At 42.8% G+C, this 18948-nt stretch overlaps 1 protein-coding gene across 1 annotated transcript in view; it reads right to left on the minus strand.

Annotated features, from left to right (window-relative positions):
* Positions 1-18948, minus strand: part of AGO1 (protein argonaute-1) — a 198583-nt gene that overhangs the window by 81865 nt on the left and 97770 nt on the right. The window contains exons 7-10 of the mRNA XM_080270147.1: positions 16540-16682; positions 16299-16378; positions 10866-10974; positions 8709-8942 (exon numbers count right to left, since the gene is read on the minus strand). Coding sequence (XP_080126273.1) covers positions 8709-8942; positions 10866-10974; positions 16299-16378; positions 16540-16682 — 566 coding nt within the window. The remainder of the gene's footprint in view (positions 1-8708; positions 8943-10865; positions 10975-16298; positions 16379-16539; positions 16683-18948) is intronic.

Here is an 18948-nt window from a genome sequence, read left to right on the forward strand (position 1 = left end):
AATGGGTTAGTAACACATGATCTTCCTTCCCTAAAACCAAATTGTCTTGGTGTTATCATTTCATTTTCTTCTAAATGCTTTATCTATCTTTTTCTAATAATTTTCTCACAGATTTTACAAACAATACTATTGAGTGACATAGGTCTGTAACTGAGTGGATCTTCCCTATCTCCTCCCTTGAAGACTGGCACAATACTTGCACTTTTCCAATATTTAGCTACCTGTCCATTTTCCAGCGACGTCTTGATGATGACATAAACAGGCCACACTAACTGGTCTGCACATTCCTTCAGGATCCATGCAGCCAAACCTTCTGGTCCCACTGCTTTTCTCACATCCAAATCCCTCATCAGCTGTAGCACCTCATTCATGTCAACTGTAATTTCTGCCATTCCCGTCATCCTAGGTTCCATTTCAGGTTCCCTAAATTCCTTTTCCAACACATACACTGACTGCAGCTTGATATTCATTATTTCGCACAATTCTTCTTCTCTTTCGTACATTTCATCTCCATCCCTCAATCATATCATACGGTCCTTAACTTTCATTTTACCATTTACAAACCTATAAAATAGTTTCGGCTCTTTTTTTACATTTAGTTACAATATCTTTTTCGTATGTCCTCTCTTGTTCTCTCTGCACTCTTACATATTCATTTCCTACCTGCTTGTACTCCTCCCAAGCCTTTTCACTATACTGTACCTTCTTCTCACTTTATTCCATGTTCTTTTTCTTGCCTCATGTGCCCTTCTACATCTGTTGTTAAACCATTCTTTCTTCCTGTCCATAACTGCAGATAATTTTTGGACATATTTACAAATTCCTGTTTTATATACTTTTATCAAAAACTCATATTTCTCATCAACATTTGTGATCGTATTCATTTTACTCCAGTCTACATTTTGGAAAAAGTTCCTCTGGGAAGCAAAGTCTGCTTTCCTATAACTGCATCTATTTTCTCTAAGTTTTTCACCTCTATCTCTTTCCCTTACTCCAGCCACTTCCACCTCAATAACCAGATGATCACTTTTACCAAAGGGGCATTGGTAGGTTATGTTCCTCACATCATTTGGGTCCTTTGTGAATGCTAAGTCGAGCCTTGATGATTTGTCGTCACCCCTAATTCTTTTATTTTCTTTAATTAATTGGGTTAACAGGTTTTCCATCACCAATTCCATTAATTTATTTTCCCAAGATTCCTCATTGTTCCCAGCATCCATACTTTCCCAATCAAATTCTCAACAGTTAAACTCTCCCAGCATTATTATTCTATTTCTTCGTTCAATTAACATCTTTAGTTTAATAATGGATTCTCTTATTAACTGCTCATAATCTTCTTTTGTACGTGCCCTAGTTTTGGGGGGAACATAAAATACTATTACATCTATTTTTTCTTCATAACTGTCCTCTAGTTCAATTCCCAAGAGTTCAGCCATGGTATTTTCAATTTCTATATTTTTTGCTCTCAGGTCATTACGGGTTAAAATCATTACACCTCCCCCAAACTTGCTTTCTCTATCCTTCCTCCAAATATTATAATTGTTCCATCTAAATAATCAGTATCAGCATCTCGGGGCAATTTAGTCTCCACCAAGCAAACAATTTCAGGTTAATTTTCATTTGAGTTACAAATGCAAGAGTAAGGGATATTACGAGAGTGGAACCAGTTAATGAATATGTGAGACTGTCTCGCTGGAAGTGGCTGGGACACATATACAGAAAAGAAGGTAGTTTAATACAGGATGTGCCAGAGTGGACTGCTAGAGGAACAAGAGGCAGAGGTAGGCTGAGGGAAACCTGGTTGAGGACAATGAAAAAGGAAGCAGGAGAGGAGTGTTGGTGGGACCTGAAGGAGATGGCAAGAGACAAATACTGTATTGGTGGAGAGAGTTCATTGAAGCCCTATGCATCCCATGGGGTGCCACAGGAAATGATTGATTGACTGATTGAGTGATATATAGTCTCCAATTTCCCTTTCCTTAGATATTAACCCATCTACATTACTATACACGATACTTTGATTTACTGCACTGGTTTTATCTTTACTCATGCTTCTCTTTTTCGTATTCATATCCAACACCCCCTTGTTTCCCTCAATTCCAGTTCCTCACATACAGTAAAAGTCTTATTATTCGGAAGCTGATTATTCAGTAGATCTGACATTTCGGCAGTTTTGAGAAATAGTCCCATTTACGAAAATCTTTGATTGTTCGGCAGATGTCTGGAATCATCTCGGCAGCCCAGGAAGTGTTATCTGTGACTTGTAGGCCTAATGTTTCATTACACTTCTGTATGTTCACTAATTTCAATATTTTTTCAGATTCAGGTATAGTACTGTATTGATTACAATATTGCATAGTATCATACGGTACAGTAACCACCCCCACCAAATTTACCGGTAATTGCGTAGCCCATGAACCGCTGATACTGTAATGCATTACCCATAAATGTTGCTTGTTAAATCAGTTCCCCATTGTTTTTAGCTGTACGGCTGTGACAGCTCTAGTATTTTTATTCCTCAGCATAATGGTGGAAGGGACTGTCCTGTTTAACTAAACATAACCTAGCCGAGTTTAACTGTACCTAATAATTTAACCAAACCTAACCTAACCTAAAGTCAGAAAAATACTTAAAAATAAACAGGAGGAATATGAATTGCTAAGGTCTCTCTGACGAAAGTTAAACGTACATTTAGCACTCATCCTTTTGCTCGTTTTTGTGTTTAATGTGAAAGGGAGAGTATTGATGCAAACAGTTATATATCCCATTAACCCTTAAATAACCTCCGGCACTGAACAACCCTTTACAGTACCGATGTCAGTGATGTCGAGTTAGTGTGAGCTGTAAAGAAAACTGAACAATTATGGGGAGGGAACGAAGGTCAGTGGTATATTTACACGACTCTAAGCTACGATTCCAAGCAGTCAGGCGGTCAGTTAATCTCAGATGTTTTCGCCCATTTGGTAAATGCACCGTAACTTTATCAATTTTTCCGTGACTCATAGCAAATCATAGCATGGGTTTAGGAAGCTAAATAACACACTGCTATGTGAGCCTGACGATTATCTTCACATCTTTAAGAAAAATAAATTGATTTCAGAAGAATGGAAAAAACTTACTTGACGTACTCAGAGTGGGATTAAATTTCTTCCATTTTCTTAAAGATGTGAAGATAATAGTCTGGCGCACCTAACAATGTGTTTTTTAGCTTCCTAAACCCATGCTATGATTCACTGGAGAAATTACAAAGTTACGGTGCAATTAACAAGTGGGTGAAAACATCTGAGATTAACCGACCCCCTGACTGCTTGGAATCGTAGCGTAGAGTCGTGTAAACATACCAGTGACCTTCGTTCCCTTCCCATAATTGTTCACTGTTTTTCATGGCTCACTAACTCGACATCGGTACTGTAAAGGGTTGTTCAATGCCGGAGGTTATTAAGGGGTTACTGGAATACATTACTGTTCCCATCAATACTCTCCCTTTCACACGTAAACAAAAAAACGAACATAAGAATCAGTGCTAAATGTAAGTTTAACTTTCATCAGAAAGACCTAACCAATTCATATTCCTTCACTTCATTTTATGCAATTTTCTGACTATTTTTTTTTTGTGTGTGTGTTTGGAAAAAGTACTGTATATAGTACTCACTCTAAACATATTTGTAATAATATAAGTAGTGATGAATTAACCAACACAAGTGATGTACTGAGCTGGTAGGTAATATTCCGTATCATTTCGGCCATCCAGGAAGTGTCATCTGACTTGTATGCCTACTGTGTCATTACACTTGTATATGTTCACTAATTTATATACATATTTCAAATTCAGGTATAGTACTGTATTGATTGCACTATTGTACAGTATACAGTACTCTCCCCAAACACAGTTGTAAGACCATAAGTGGTGATGACAGTGTTCACCAATATATTTAAGGTACTGAGTGGATAGGTTTTTGATTATTCGGTAAATCCAATTTCTCGGCATCATCCCGGTCCCATAGATGCCGAATAATGGGACTTTTACTATACCACTTCCTTACTTCATATCCATCACTCTCCAAAAAAAAGTTTTACATTCTTCCTCTGTCCTCTGTCACTTTTTTCCTTTACTTGTTCCTTCAAAGATTTTAAAACTTCTCTTTCTTCTTCATTAATATCTTTTCTTACTATAATATTTTCCCATCCCTGCCTCTTTACTTAGTTTCCAGGTCACTTTAAGAATCTTGTTTACTACACTTTCTGATGACAACTTAACTCTCAATGGTCTTGCTTCCCCTTTCTTATATGGCCCAATCCTCCTTACTTCCTCAATTTCTTTTTCCCACCTGTTTCCTTCCGAATTGATCTTGCCCAATATTTTTCTCACTTGATTAAAGTCTCTCTCGAGTCTCACAGATCTAACCTTTTCTTCCTCCTCCTTGTTTCCAAATACTACCATTCATGTTCCTTTCTACAATTTCTCTCACTATTTTCTCTTTTTTTCTTCAAACATTTTCACTACATTTTCTTCCAGTTTTTTCTTGTTCATTTCTCTTTCTTCCTGAATGATTTCCCTTAAGCTGACCACTTCTTTCTGTTCTTCTTCCACATGTGCCCACCCTTTTGCTCTTCTAACACATTACTCACCTCCACTTTGTTGCTGCTCTCTTCCAGTTTCCTTAATCCCTAGGGTACGCAATTCTACAGCCTTGACTACCCCCTATGACACAAAAACAGGCCTATTGTATTTTTCAACTTTCTCAAAGGTTAAAAGTTTTATGCCCGATTTATAGAGCTTGAATTTACACACCTGAAAATGCAAACCCCACCCTCCTAGACCCAATAGTTACCGAGCTATGGCCCGTCAAAGTTCATAATAGTTACCCGTCACATCCATGGTGAGAAAGAAAATACGCCACTCACACCTGTTTCTTTACATACATACGTACAAAAATCACCAAAATCAATTTTTTTGGTGGGTAAAGATGCTGTAAACCATTGTAATGTGCTTAGAAAAAAATAAAATGGTGACAAACCCCCCCAAATAAATATGAAAAATAGTAAAAATTATCCTACCCTCCCCTCCCCTCCCCTACCCTCCCTTCCCCTCCCCTCCCCTCCCCTCCCCTCCCCTCCCCTCCCCTCCCTTCACTCCCCTCCCCTCCCTCCCCTCCCCTCCCTCCATCCCTCCCTCCCTCCCCTCCCCTCCCTCCCCTCCCTCCCCTCCCCTCCCCTCCCTTCCCTTCCCTTCCTTCCCTTCCCTTCCCTTCCCTTCCCTTCCTTCCCGTCCCTTCCCTTCCCTTCCCTTCCCTTCCCTTCCCTTCCCTTCCCTTCCCTTCCCTTCCCTCCTCTCCTCTCATAAAATAATTGTGGTGTGCATATCTGTATGCAAAGACATGAATAAATTACAGGTAATGATTCAACATGTGCCATGAAGCATAAAAAATACACAAAATATTCAAGGCCGGGGAGGTAGAGATACTGCGTGCTAGGGGGTGGGGGTGGGGGGTGGTGGTGGTAAGGCCAAGAGGGGGTGTAAGGGGATGGAAGGATGGGGGGAGACCACTACCAGACACAAAAGAACGGCCCCAGTGGAGTATAGGGACATGGAGGGAGGGTAGGGGGGAAATACCCTCCCCCCAGATGACTGGGAGGGGTGGTGGTGGTGGTGGTAGTAAGAACAGTGGGAGGTATGGTGGTAACAAGGTAGTGGGGTAGAGGGACGTGGTGAGAGGGAGGTGGGGTACACCCCCCACTGCCTGGGTACGGGCCTGGGTCCCCCCTTCGGTGTGTCTAACACTTAGTTCTGATTGGTTAGAAGCCATCTACATCACAGCCGGGGTGAAGCCAGCTGCCGTCTGTTTTTTGTGGATGTTGCATGAACGGCACTGCTTGTCCTTTTAAGAAATTGCGCAAAGAGCTCAATCGACGAGCTTAGTAATTTAGGGGTTAATTTGATATTTTCTAGTTTCAAATTTTCGATCTCCTGGTTCACCGTCTCACTGTCCTGTATAAGATTATGCAGAGTATAGTGTTTTTGGTATTTTCAGACATGTTTCTTGATACTAGATCCTCCACTTTCTTTTCTAGTTCACTAGTTCTCATAACTGTTTTAACTAAGGCCATCACATTTGTTTCACTGTCAAATCCTGGAAATTTAGGTCCCCCGATGTTTATATTGTCGGCCAAGTTTGAGGTTGATTATAGTACTAAACAGCTGTTGCTGAGATTCCTATAAACATTCATGTATACTCAATGACAACAGCTCTTTACATTTTTGGTAGACTTTAAACTTTATACAAGACTAAAGGAGACAGGACAAACATAATTCCTGAAAAGTACTTAATGTTTGCAGACGCAGTTGAGAGGTGGTTGAGACACGTCCATTCGCTCTGACTGGTCCGCTGTGTGTGTGTGTGTGTGTGTGTGTGTGTGTGTGTGTGTGTGTGTGTGTTCTTACCTAATTGTATCTTTACAGGAATGAGTCAAGCTCGTACTGTCCCGTGTCTTAAACCATATTTATCGTACATATCCCTAAATTTGTGAATTGTTTTGGCACACACTATTTCATTCGGTAGTGCATTCCATTGATCAATTGCTCTGTTTGGAAAACTGAATTTCCTTACGTCTTTACCACCTCTCTTCTTATGCAGTTTTTTGCAGTGTCCTCTTGCTGATGCTTCCCCATATGTTAAGTAATCATTCATGCCTATTTTCTCCTTCCCTGATATGCATTTATATAGCATTAGTGTGTGTGTGTGTGTGTGTGTGTGTGTGTGTGTGTGTGTGTGTGTGTGTGTGTGTGTGTGTGTGTGTGTGTGTGTATTTACCTATTTGTATTTACCTATTTGTAGTATACAGGAATTGAGCAATGCTCATGTTGTCCTGTCTCCATATCCACATTTATCAAGTCTACCTTTACACATATGAATGTTTTTCTCATGCACCACCTCTTTGTCTAAGTCGTTCCAAATATTTAAGTATTTACCTAATATACCTAATTGTGATATACACGGAATGTACTATGCTCGTGGGTTTCCGTCGCTGTTTCTCAATAAGTCGAATTTAACTTTAAACTCGTTTAAGTTTCTAGACTGGACGATCTCTTTGTCCAGGCTATTCCATAAGTCAATACTTCTGTAAGGAAAGCTATATTTCTTGATATCCTTCAAGCAGCTTGACTTTTTCAATTTCATTCCATGTCCTCTTGTTGCTCTCTTATCCCATACAAACAGATCTTCTCTGTCAATTTTATCTACTCCCACCATGGTCCTGAACACTGCAATCATGTCTCCCCTCTTTCTCCTTTCCTCTAACGAAGGCAAATCCAGTTTTTCCAGCCTCTCTCTGTATGACAGGTCTGTCAGACTGGGGACCATCTTGGTTGCTGTTCTTTGTATTCTCTCAATCTTGTTTATCTCTCTCTCTCTCTCTCTCTCTCTCTGTGTGTGTGTGTGTGTGTGTGTGTGTGTGTGTGTGTGTGTGTGTGTGTGTGTGTGTGTGTGTGTGTGTGTGTGTGTGTGTGTGTGTGTGTGTGTGCGTGCGTGCGTGCGTGCGTGTGTGTGTGTGTCTGTGTGTGTGTAGCCCGACGTCCTAATCCCACAAAGGGTGGCCGCAGACAAAACGCTTTCAAGTCGCTGTCACCCACCATTTGACTACCCTCCCCCCAACTCACTCCACCGTCCCTCATATATCTCTCAACTCCATCCCTCCACCTCATCCTCGGTCTTGCCCTCCCTCTCCCGCCCTCCACCTCACCTACGTACAGCCTCTTAGTCAGTCTTTCATTCTCCATTCTCTCCAAATGTCCAAACCACCTCAGTGTATTTCTCCTAATCTTCTCAACCGCATCCACATCCACCCCACAACATTCCTTCACTTCATTCATCAACCTGTCCCTCCATGTCACTCCACATGCTCCTCTCAAGTAGCTCATTTCCACTGCTCTCACTTTTGACTTGTTCCCCTCTCGCAAGGTCCATGCCTCGCTTCCATTTGTCAGGGTAGGAATCACAATACTATCATGCAGGAACTTCTTAACTTCCATACTCACCTCCCCATTTCTCATCACTGCTTTCAGTGAACCAACAACCTTCCTTCCCTGCTGTATCCTTTCACACACTTCATCCCCCAAGGTTCCATCCTTACTCATCACAATACCCAAGTACTTGAATGCACTCACATTCTCCATATCCTCACCATCCAACCTCACTGTATATTCTGTTACTTCATTCCTCTCAAATACCATAACTTTACTCTTGTTTACATTAACTTTCAGATACCTCTTCCTACACACTGTCCCAAATTCATTCACCAGACCATGCAACTCCCATTCATCTTCACTCAACAATACTGTATCATCAGCAAATAACAACACTGGAATCTTCCAAATCTCACCCTCATTCGTTAGAGCCACCCCCACATCCACTGCCCTACCTTGCACCTCCTTTACAAACCCATGCATGTATATATTAAACAACAGCCATGGAGACATCACACAACCCTGTTTCATATACATGCACATGTAAATTAGTACTGATACTGTACTTTGGTTCACAAATTTCATATACAAAATATAAGTGTAAAACAGACTAATATCCAGCATATGTGATCAGTAAAACAACAATCAGTATTCCAAAAAGGTTAATTCTTTAAACTTATCTAGAGAACCATAATTCATTAAAACACACAGTATTTCCAGAAAAGGATTGCAGTTACCTACTCACCTCCATCATGGCAGTGCTTATTGTGAGGCCAAACTCCTGCATGTAAGGGTCATTATTGAAGTCTGCCTTGCGTACAAGATTGTTGATTTCCCTCTCACGGTCTGGTGCTGACCGGGCAGTAGCCTTGATCATTGTGGAGGTCTGCATATCAGTAAGTTTCTTGATGCACCGCTGACCAGGCACTATGTTACACACCTCCAATGGCAGGTAGGTGTGTTTGTGCTCCTGGCCCACCTGCAATCCAAACCATCACTTGAAATGCCTCACATTACCATGGACTAAGAATCACTGGGATCACTTTCTATATTTGCATCACTCTGGATCTTTAAATAACAGATACAAAGCACCCAGTTCAACTACCTGGCAGCAAAATGATAGGTTTAGTATTATGAGGTGCTACCCAAAAGGTACCGAAATTTGAAAACAGGGCAGAAACCGATTGTTGTAAGGTGCGTGGATGCTAGGCGGCAGTGCAAGCACCCTTTGTCAGTGCATCAAGTGGCACTGTGAAGGGTGGATGCATTCGCTGCGGTGGTGTGTTTTTTTAACACTGTGTTCAGGTTAGTTAGTGATCTAAAAAATGGAGGATGTGAAAGAGCAACGTGTGTGCATCTGTTTTTGTGTGAAACTCAGGAAGAATACGACAGAAACTCATAAAATGTTAACAGTGCACACACCCTTTGTCAGTGCATCAAGTGGCACCGTGAAGGGTGGATGCATTCACTGCATAGGTGTGTTTTTTTATCACTGTGTTCGGGTTAGTGATCTCAAAAATGGAGAATGTCAAAGAGCAACATGTGTGCACCAGTTTTTGTGTGAAACTCGGGAAGAACACGACAGAAACTCATAAATGTTAATACAAGCATTTGGTGACAACTGGTTTAAGCACTTAGAAAACGGATGAAGGTCAACAGATGGCAATGCACATTCTGATCGGTATTCCGCCAGTTCAACTCCTGACACTGTAGCCAAAGTTTGTGCGATTATTCTCAAAGACCACAGAAGGACAATCCACGATGTTTGTGATGCTGTTAGTCTATTGTATGGAACCTGCCCATGCATTCTATCTGGCGACCTTGACAAGAGGCGAATCACTGCCAAGTTTGTCCCGAGGCTCCTGACCGATGAGCAAAAACAGCATTGCATGGAGGTCTGCACAGAGCTCAAGGAAATGGCCAGAAATGACCCTAACTTCCTCTCAAGTGTCATTACAGGTGATGAACACTGAATTTACGGATACAACCCAGAAACTAACCAATGATCATCGCAGTGGAAGAGGCCAGCTTTGCACCGATCAAAAAGGGCATGTCAGGTCCAGAGCAATGTGAAGTCAATGCTCATCACTTTCTTCAACGTGGAGGGCACTGTTCATAAGGAATTCATTCCTCAAGGGCAGACCGTCAATGCAAAAGTTCTACTGTGGCATTCTGAGAAGGCTCCAGGAAGACGTAAGGCAAAAACGTCCAGACAAGTGGTGCACAAACAAACGGGTACTTCACCATGACAATGCACCCGCACACACAGCCCTTGTTGTTCAGCAGTTTTTAGCATAAAAAAAACATGCTGGTTGTCCCCCACCCCTGAATTTCCAAGATTTGGCCCCCTGTGATTTTTCCTCTTTCTAAAAATGAAAATCCAGCTTAAAGGACCAAGATTTGACATCACTGAGGAGATACAGAAGGAACTGCAACAGATCCTTAACAAGCTGATGCTCAAAGACTTCCAGAATACACTTCAATCGTGGAAGAAGCACTGAGATGGATGTCTGCACATCCAAGGAGACTATTTGAAGGGGACAATGGTGATTAGGATTTGGCATTAAGTATGTTCCTTCTTTAGTCAAATTTTGGGAACTTGGGTAGCACTTCATATCTTCATATTGTTCCCCCTACAGATACACTGAAATGTTAAAGTAAATAATTTCCTTACAACTGGCTACAGACAATCATAAGTATGTTGCGAGATTCATTCCATCAATCAAATTACCAAATTCCTGACACTAATGTTGTCAAAACTTATTCACTAAAATAGTATTAGCTGTCAAAATACTTCTTTAACCTCTAATTACTATTTATCTGCAATGTTAACCTGGCTAAAGCCATATAAACTAATTCAGTCATGATACTTCTTGCACCAAATTAAGTCCATGTAACTTACTTGTAAGCATGGAAGATGCGGAAACCTGAGTTTCATCTTGTATTTATCCAAAAAGTATTTTGCAACCGTGCACTCCACAGTCTGGCCATTCTCCAACTGCAGTGGAAACCTACAGAATGTTTTTATTAGTTGCATGAAGAACATGATTGGTTTTTGGGGTGTGCACAGAAGGAATGCAGTGCCAAGAAATGTGACATTCACACGGGTGAAGAACACTGTGAAGCAGATGAAAAATGAGAAAGCAGGTGGGGTTGATGAGGTGTATGCAGAGATGATTACAAAAGTGTTGCGGAAAGAGCAGAATGAATTGCTTGTTGGAGATATGTAAGAAGGCATGGATGAGTGAATTTGTGCCAGCACAGTGGAAAAAGGCTGTGATTGTACCTCTTCACAAAAAATAAAGGTGAGCAATGTGTGTGCAAGAATTACCATGGCATAAGTCTATTGAGTATTGTAGAGAAGGTATATCAAAGAATTATTACACAGAAAGTAAGAGGGATATCAGAAGTCCTAGTGAGTGATGAATAGGGTGGCTTTAGGAGTGGCAGAGGATGTGACGATCAAACATTTGCAGAGACAGATAGTGTGCAGAAGGCTTGTGAGAAGGACTATAAGGTTTTTTGTTATGGAATATATGGATCTGGAAAAAGCATACAACAAAGCAGACAGAGAAGGATTATGGAAGGTTTTGCACATGTACGGTGTAGATGGTAAGCTGCTGGGTGCCGTCAAGTGTTTTTATGATGGTAGGGAGGCATGTATAAGGGCAAATAGGCATCTCAGTGAATTGTTCAAGATCAGTGTGGGCATGCGACAAGGTTCTATGATGTCCCCCTGAATGTTCAGTGTATACATACATGGGGTGATGAAAGAAGTAAAAACACAAATAGAGAAGAGAGGGATGGTGTTGGTAACGAATGGTGATGGAGGGAATATCTCAAATTTGTTGTATGTTGATGATGAAGTGCTTCCTTGCAAATACTAGACAAGAACTTTGGAGACTAGTACAGAGTTTTGCTGATGTCTGTGAGTGTTGTGCTTTGAGAGTGCATGTAGGAAAAAGTGATGGTAATCGAGAGAGAGGGTGACTCCCCAGTGTAATGTTACAGTGAATGGAGAGAGACTTGAATTGGTGGGAGAGTTCAAATACCTAGGTACAGTGAAAGAAAAAGAGAAGAAAATGTGCAAAAGAAGTGGAAAGTAGAGTGACACAAGGATGGAAGGTGGCTGGTGCTATGAAGGCCTTGATATGAAACAGATGCTTGAGTGTTGCAGTTGCACAAGGCTTACATGAAGAGTGTTAGTGCCAACTTTAACAATGGGATGTGACTATGGTGTGGCATGAAAGTGAAAAGTAAAGAGAACAGTGGAGATGGGGCTGGTGAGGAATGTATGGTATGTGGAGTACAGAGGGTGGAGAGGATATGAAATCATGTGATTCACAAAAGATGCAAAGTGACGAAGTCTGTGGACACCAGAATTGAAGAGAGTGTATTGAGATGGTATTGTCATGTGGAGAGAATGGATAACAACAGAGTGGTGAAAAAAGGTATATCTAAGTGAATCTGAAGGAGGAAGGGGGCAAGGTGGGCCAAGGAGAAGGTGGAGGGATATGGCGAACGAGTGTATGAGGAAGAGAGGTAGGAAAGTCGGTGAGGTGAGGGAACTGACACGAGATTGAGCTGGCTGGATGAATGTTGTGAGCAGAAGAGCATGATCAGGGATTCGGCACCCCATTTTAACGTGACAGCGTTCAGATTGACTCTATCGGATACATTTACGTGAAGGTACAGAATGTTGTGAAAGTTTTTGGCGTATCAGATATAGCCAGGATTCTGGGGGCTTGAATGGTGAGTGAATGGAAGCATGGACCATCAGACTAGGCAAATCTGGGCTGTCTGGACATTGCTACTCCTCACCCTGCCCTAAGGTGGGAAAGGAGGTCCAGATGATGAACAACAGTGGTCCTCCTGCAACACAAAATTTATCAGCATAAGACTCTTAGCTGGAGGTGCATCATTCACAAATTTGGCAATATAGTATGTAGTATGTAGTGCCATCCTGCTCTGGCACCATGTGACTTTTGGCTATTCCCTAAGTTGTCAGAACAACTTGCTGGGATCCATTTTCGAAGGGAACAGGACTTTGCCATGAGGATAAATTCAGAACTAAAGAGTATACAGTAATCACTCCAATATCCGACGTAATAGAGCCATAGGCAGGTCCGGATAGTGGTCCTGTCCGGACATTGGGCCCCAGCTTATGGACTTGTATTTATGGACCCTAACTCAGAGAAACACCTATACAACTCCCTCTGGACATGCACAGCACCTATTTAAGACTCAAATCACACCAATAAGGCACATAAATGATTGAAATAAATGCAAAAGAAACATAAAATGAGGGTTTAGAAGTAGGTTCATACAATAATAAACATTCTGGTGACTGGCTCCTGGACTGGTACTTACGGACCCTAACCTAGCCTAACTCAGAAAAACACCTTCCTACTGCACACGCATAGCTCCTAACACCTTATTCACACCAATAACGGACATTAAAGAGTGAAATGAGGTAAGTATAGTATGGAAAAAAGTACAGTATGAAACATTCTGCCTACTTATAGCAAGTCCATGGCCACCTCGATGAATAACCGCCTCCTCTTGGACTCTGACAGTAAGAAGGATTTCCTGAAGCACTTGCAGTACACTGTTCCTGAAGTCTTGCACTGAACTTAGTCAATCGCACACAGAAGTCTGTTCTCTTCACAGTGTGCACTCTTGTCTAACTAATGCTCCATTGTAACTTACTAAGTGTTGCACTTTAACTTTTCCCATTCTTCTAATAATTTTCCAAAGCCAAAACAAACAAGTCTATTAACGTTAAATTTTGTTTCAATTGAGTCTTTTCTCTCAGAACTGTAAATCCTGAACACAACACACTGTTTTTTTCACTGCACAACACTCTAAATTCCCGTGTGGTCTAGTGGAGAAGTTCTTGTTGTTTATTCACTGTCAGAGTCCGAGAGTATCACTGGCAGGTGACCTAGGGGTGCATCGCTGGGTCGTGGTGATGGCGTACCCACTGCAGACGACTCTGAAGACAGCCACAAACTCACGTCGAGCGGTGACTCCACCGTGGCTGATGTGCTGGGCTGTGGCTCGGAGCATGAGGGCCTGTCTTGGGGTGGCAATGGAGTGGAGCCAGGGCTGGGCACAGCGGGGGTCACAGGCCTGAAAAAACTGTCAATGGTTGATTGACGCAATGACCGACGATTCTGACGATCGATGATGCGCTGCCTGAAAGCACGCACTTCCTCCACGAGTCCCAAGGGCCCCATCTCCCTGTCGCAGTCCGGGTGTTCCAGGTAGTCTAGGACGAACTCTAGATGTTCCCGGAGTGCGCTCAGCTTGGGGATGGCTGGAGTAGTGTCCTGCTGAGAGGAGTCCGCATCATCGTTGCCTTCCTCGTCGGAATCTTCAAGTTCGGTACTGACACCTGCAACTGAAGACGCGATCTCGATATCAGACAACGTCTGATACCCAGGATCGCCCTCGTTGTCATCCAACCACTCACGAACATCGTCCACATCAACATCGTCGCCGTGCATACGTAGCCGTGCATGGAAGTCATCCACATCAAACCCTAGAAAACCGTACTCCACATCCGTTCCGAGAAGCAGACGAGACCAACCATTTTCCAGAGTCTTCACAGGGACTTCCTTCCATGCACTAGCCCAGTTGTACAGCACGGACTTCATGTTGTAGCGGCGAAGGTTTTCCAAAGTCCGCTTGCCTCATGTGTCCCGTCCCTCCCTGCGCTCGTCCTCGTCCTCGAGAACAACCATTACCTCGTCCAGGAACTTCCGACGGTATAGGCGCTTTGTTGCCACGATCACTCCTTGGTCCATTGGTTGGATGAGAGCAGTCGTATTAGGTGGCAGAAGCATGCACCTAATACGGCCATTTTCAGCAACCAAGTCCTTGTCGCACGGGTGGGCAGGTGCATTGTCGAGAAGAAGGAGGGCCTTTACCTGGTCGCGCGGGATTCCCAGTGTCTTCGTCTGGTAATGGATGACCTCCTTGACGAAGTGGCGGTGGAACCAGTCTTTGAAGATCACAGCTGTAAACCTTGCCTTCAAAGAATGGTACCAGACGACAGGAAGGACATTCATCACCCCACGAAGGCACCGAGGCTGTTTTGCACGGCCAACAACAACGGGCTTAAGCCAGTGCATGCCATTAGCATTGGCACAACACAAAGCAGATATCCGTTCCTTGGAGAGCTTGCGGCCAGGTACACGCTTCTCCGTCTCCTCGGCTAGAGTGTTCGTTGGCAGCGAGCTGCGTTGTAGACTTGACCGAGAGTGAGGCCCTCCCTGTCGATCAAGCCCTTCACCTTGTGCCGAAACTCGTCAACTCCATCCTCGTTAGCATCCAATGCTTCGCCATGAGCTTTACGGTTGGTAAGGCCATGCCGTAACTTGAACGCAAAGAGCCGACCCTCGGATGCCTTGAAGTCTAGGGCGTCGTGAAGCCTGGAGAACTTCTCAGCAGCAGCCTTCAGCTCCGTTCCATGTACCATCACATCAGCAGCACATTGTTGTCGATACCAAATCAACGTCGATCGGTCGATTTCTGCAAACTTGGGGGTAAACATCGCCTTCCTCTCCACATTGTGTTTGCTTCTCGACGAGAAGTCAGCCGTGTACTGCATGAGTTTCTCTCGGGATCTCTTAATATCGAACAAAGTAGACCGGGCCAGGTTAAACTTGCGGAGAATGCGGGAAGAAGACCACCCTGCATCTACTTTCTCCAATATCTCCCGTTTCTTCTCCAGAGTCAACACCACTCTCTTCCTTTTCTCAGGTGGCGGGGCCATCATCACACACACTAAGAGGAGGCCCGAGAGCAGCAGAGTGCCTGCAGCAGGTATGGCACCATCACAAAAGCGATCACATGGGCAGCCATAACGACAAGCGGGCACTCGCGGTGAGAGACAGGCGGAAAGTGGGGAGCATGCAACGGCGCTCTATCGGATGTCAGAGGAATGATGCGCCACAACAATGCTCTCCCGCGCCACACGCGGCAAGTTCAAATTACGGACAGTTTTTTTTTTGGTTTTTTTTGTTTTTTTTTTTTTTTTGGGGGGGGGGGGGGGGGTCCGGACCATTTTGGGAATATTGGATCCCGGGACGATTATGTCCGGTTAGTGGGGATGTTCGGATATTGGGCGTCCGGATATTAGAGTGATTACTGTACCTGTTTCTGAGTACTCGGAGTGCTTTGTTAAGTGGATGACATGGCTCCAGAAGTGTGTAAATCTTAGAGGAGAGTATGGTGAAGGAGTGTGAACTTCAATAAATGTGTATCTCTATTGATTTTGCTTTAATTACCCTGTTGCCAAAACTTTTTGAACGCCCCTTGTAATACTTACGACTGCATCTGAGCTGGTCGCCTAGTTACGTTGCAAACACGGTACTTTCTTCGCATCGCACCACAGTGGGTTATTTCAATCTGAAGTAAGGTAGAAAGACAGCAAGTGATGATCTCAAATAAAAAAAAAAATAATAATAACGTATAATAAAATATTACAACAAGCTTACTGCATTTAAAAGAAATGTGTAAGTAAACCAATGAACCTCAAAAGTAAGTAATAAAAAAGAATCAACTAATACCTTTAGTCCTTTAATTTCCTTAGTGAATTTGACACGTTGAGAGTCAGTGAGAGGTTTCCGTTGCTCTCCAATCTCCCTAATGTCTAAAACTTCACACATAAACTCTATCACTGCCTGAGCTTTGTAGAATGCTGTCGCTGACACTGCAATACAAAAAATAAACATTGGTGAGATTATAATGTGATTTATGAAAGAGGTGGCGTAAGGAAGTCTGTGGACACAAGAATCGAAGAGAGTATACTGAGATGGTCTGGTCATGTGGAGAGAATGGATGACAATAGAGTGATGAAAAAGGTATATCTGAGTGAATCTGAAGGAAGGAGGAGGTGAGGTAGGCCAAGAAGAAGATGGAGGGATATGGTGGATGAGTGTATGGAAGAAAGGTATGGAAGTTGGCTAGGCTATGGGACTGACAAGAGACCGAACTGGATGGATGAATTTTGTGTGGAGAAGTGCATAACCATAGATTTAGTACCCCTTTATAATGTGACAGCATTTGGACTGGCTCTATCAGATTGGTATATATGAAGCTACAGAATGTGGTATGGGGGGGGGGGGCACCTATATACTGAAGCCAGGGTTTCGAGGGTTTGAATGGTGAGTGAATGGAAACATGGCCCATTGAATTGGGCAAACTTTGGCTGTCTGGACACTGCTACTCCTCAACCAGCCCTAGGGTGGGAAAGGAGGTCTGGACGATGATGATGACGATATTATATATAGAGTAATTGCAGTACAGCCACTTTTAGCTGTTAAAATAAAGATGACAACTAATGCTTCAGCACTGTATCAGCTCAGTTTGTTCAGTTATCACTTGTTCAGCACATGTGTTTTTTAACAATTTTAAGAGCACTGCTGTCCCAAAATAAATACTTTTCCTATTACAGCCAAATGTCGATTCTATGAAATGGTCTGGGACCATAGCCATTTATATTAAATCTTTTTTTTTTTTTTTTTTTTCCAGAGAATTTAAAATACTATCCTTGTTATATCCTCGAAGTCTATAAATGTAAATACTATCCTTATAATCCTCGTAGTCAAAGTTAGATACTGTTACTACAGCTCTCCAACACTTGAAGACTGGCCTACTTAAGTTATCCTCTTGTTGTAATTGGTACATTGTTAAGAGGGATGAGGCTAAAGATCTAACTGACTGCCTGAAGATTAAGTCAAAGTGCACAACAGGAATTTTATAGTTACAAAGAGGGCAACCAGCCACACCAAGTCGTAAGTTCAAAAGGGGGGAAACAGTAATAATGTCACAAATAGCAGTGACCAAAAAGGTGGAATGAAATAGACAATAAAAAAACTTAGTTTACTTAACACTAAATTAATGCTACAAGAGCAAAATAATACAGGTCTGAACAGGACTGTCAAACTAAGAATTGAAAAAATTAACCTAAAGTTCCAAACATCAATAAAAAGGGTAAACCAGAACACTAAAACTAGCCCCTGGGTTGTAAAACTGTTGGAGGTGCAATAAAGACTATAAAATTAAAGATACAGACTCTTGACACTTGAACAAAATAGGTGACATTAGAAAGAGCAATTGGAATGACTCTCAATTAGCAGTTCTTATCAATAACAGCAATGTCAATAAGTACAACCTAGTAAGCAGATCATGTGCTGACAGTCTTAATTAATGAACATTAACTCGAGGCATCCCATCAATATATGGGTACGTCGCAACATTATGTCACAGCTAGACCCGTCGACGTATTGGTACATCACGCAATTGCAAGGTTCATAATTTGCACACTTTTCAATTTTCGCGTGTGATTTTTGGTAGGTATACATGGGACGCCTTCCTCTATTCCCCTACAAGATACCAGGCAGGGACAATGCCTTATTCCGCATGACCCCCCCCCCCCCCGGGCACGCCAGCCACTGTCTTGGCAATTCACCTGTTACCAGTGACCTGGCCAATAAAGACATTCAGAGCCAGAGTGATTCCCCAAACGATGACAATGTGGAGGACAAAGTTTACATAGCATTACAGGAAGAAACAGTCAGAAATGATGATCAGGTCTATCTATCTATCTATTGCCAGACGCCTCAATCCCGTTTGGGGTGGCCACAAACAAATCGCCTCCAAGTCGCCCTGTCCCCCGCCATTTCACTCCCCTGCTCCCAACTCACACCCCCCTCTCTCATATACCTCTCCACCCCATCTCTCCATCTCATCCTCGGCCTCCCCCTCCCTCTTTCCCCCTCCACCTCACTCACATACACTCTCTTCGTCAGTCTTTCACCCTCCATCCTCTCCACATGGCCAAACCACCTCAGTGTGTTCCTCATAATGCTTCCTATCACATCCACATCAACACCACAACGCTCCTTTGTATCCTCATTCGTCAGCCTGTCTCTCCATGTGACTCCACAGGCTCCTCTTAAATAACTCATTTCCAC

Source organism: Coenobita brevimanus, chromosome 39 (assembly GCF_032717465.1).
Source record: "Coenobita brevimanus isolate Jiangsu-jjx chromosome 39, ASM3271746v2, whole genome shotgun sequence".
Lineage (NCBI taxonomy): Eukaryota > Metazoa > Arthropoda > Malacostraca > Decapoda > Coenobitidae > Coenobita > Coenobita brevimanus.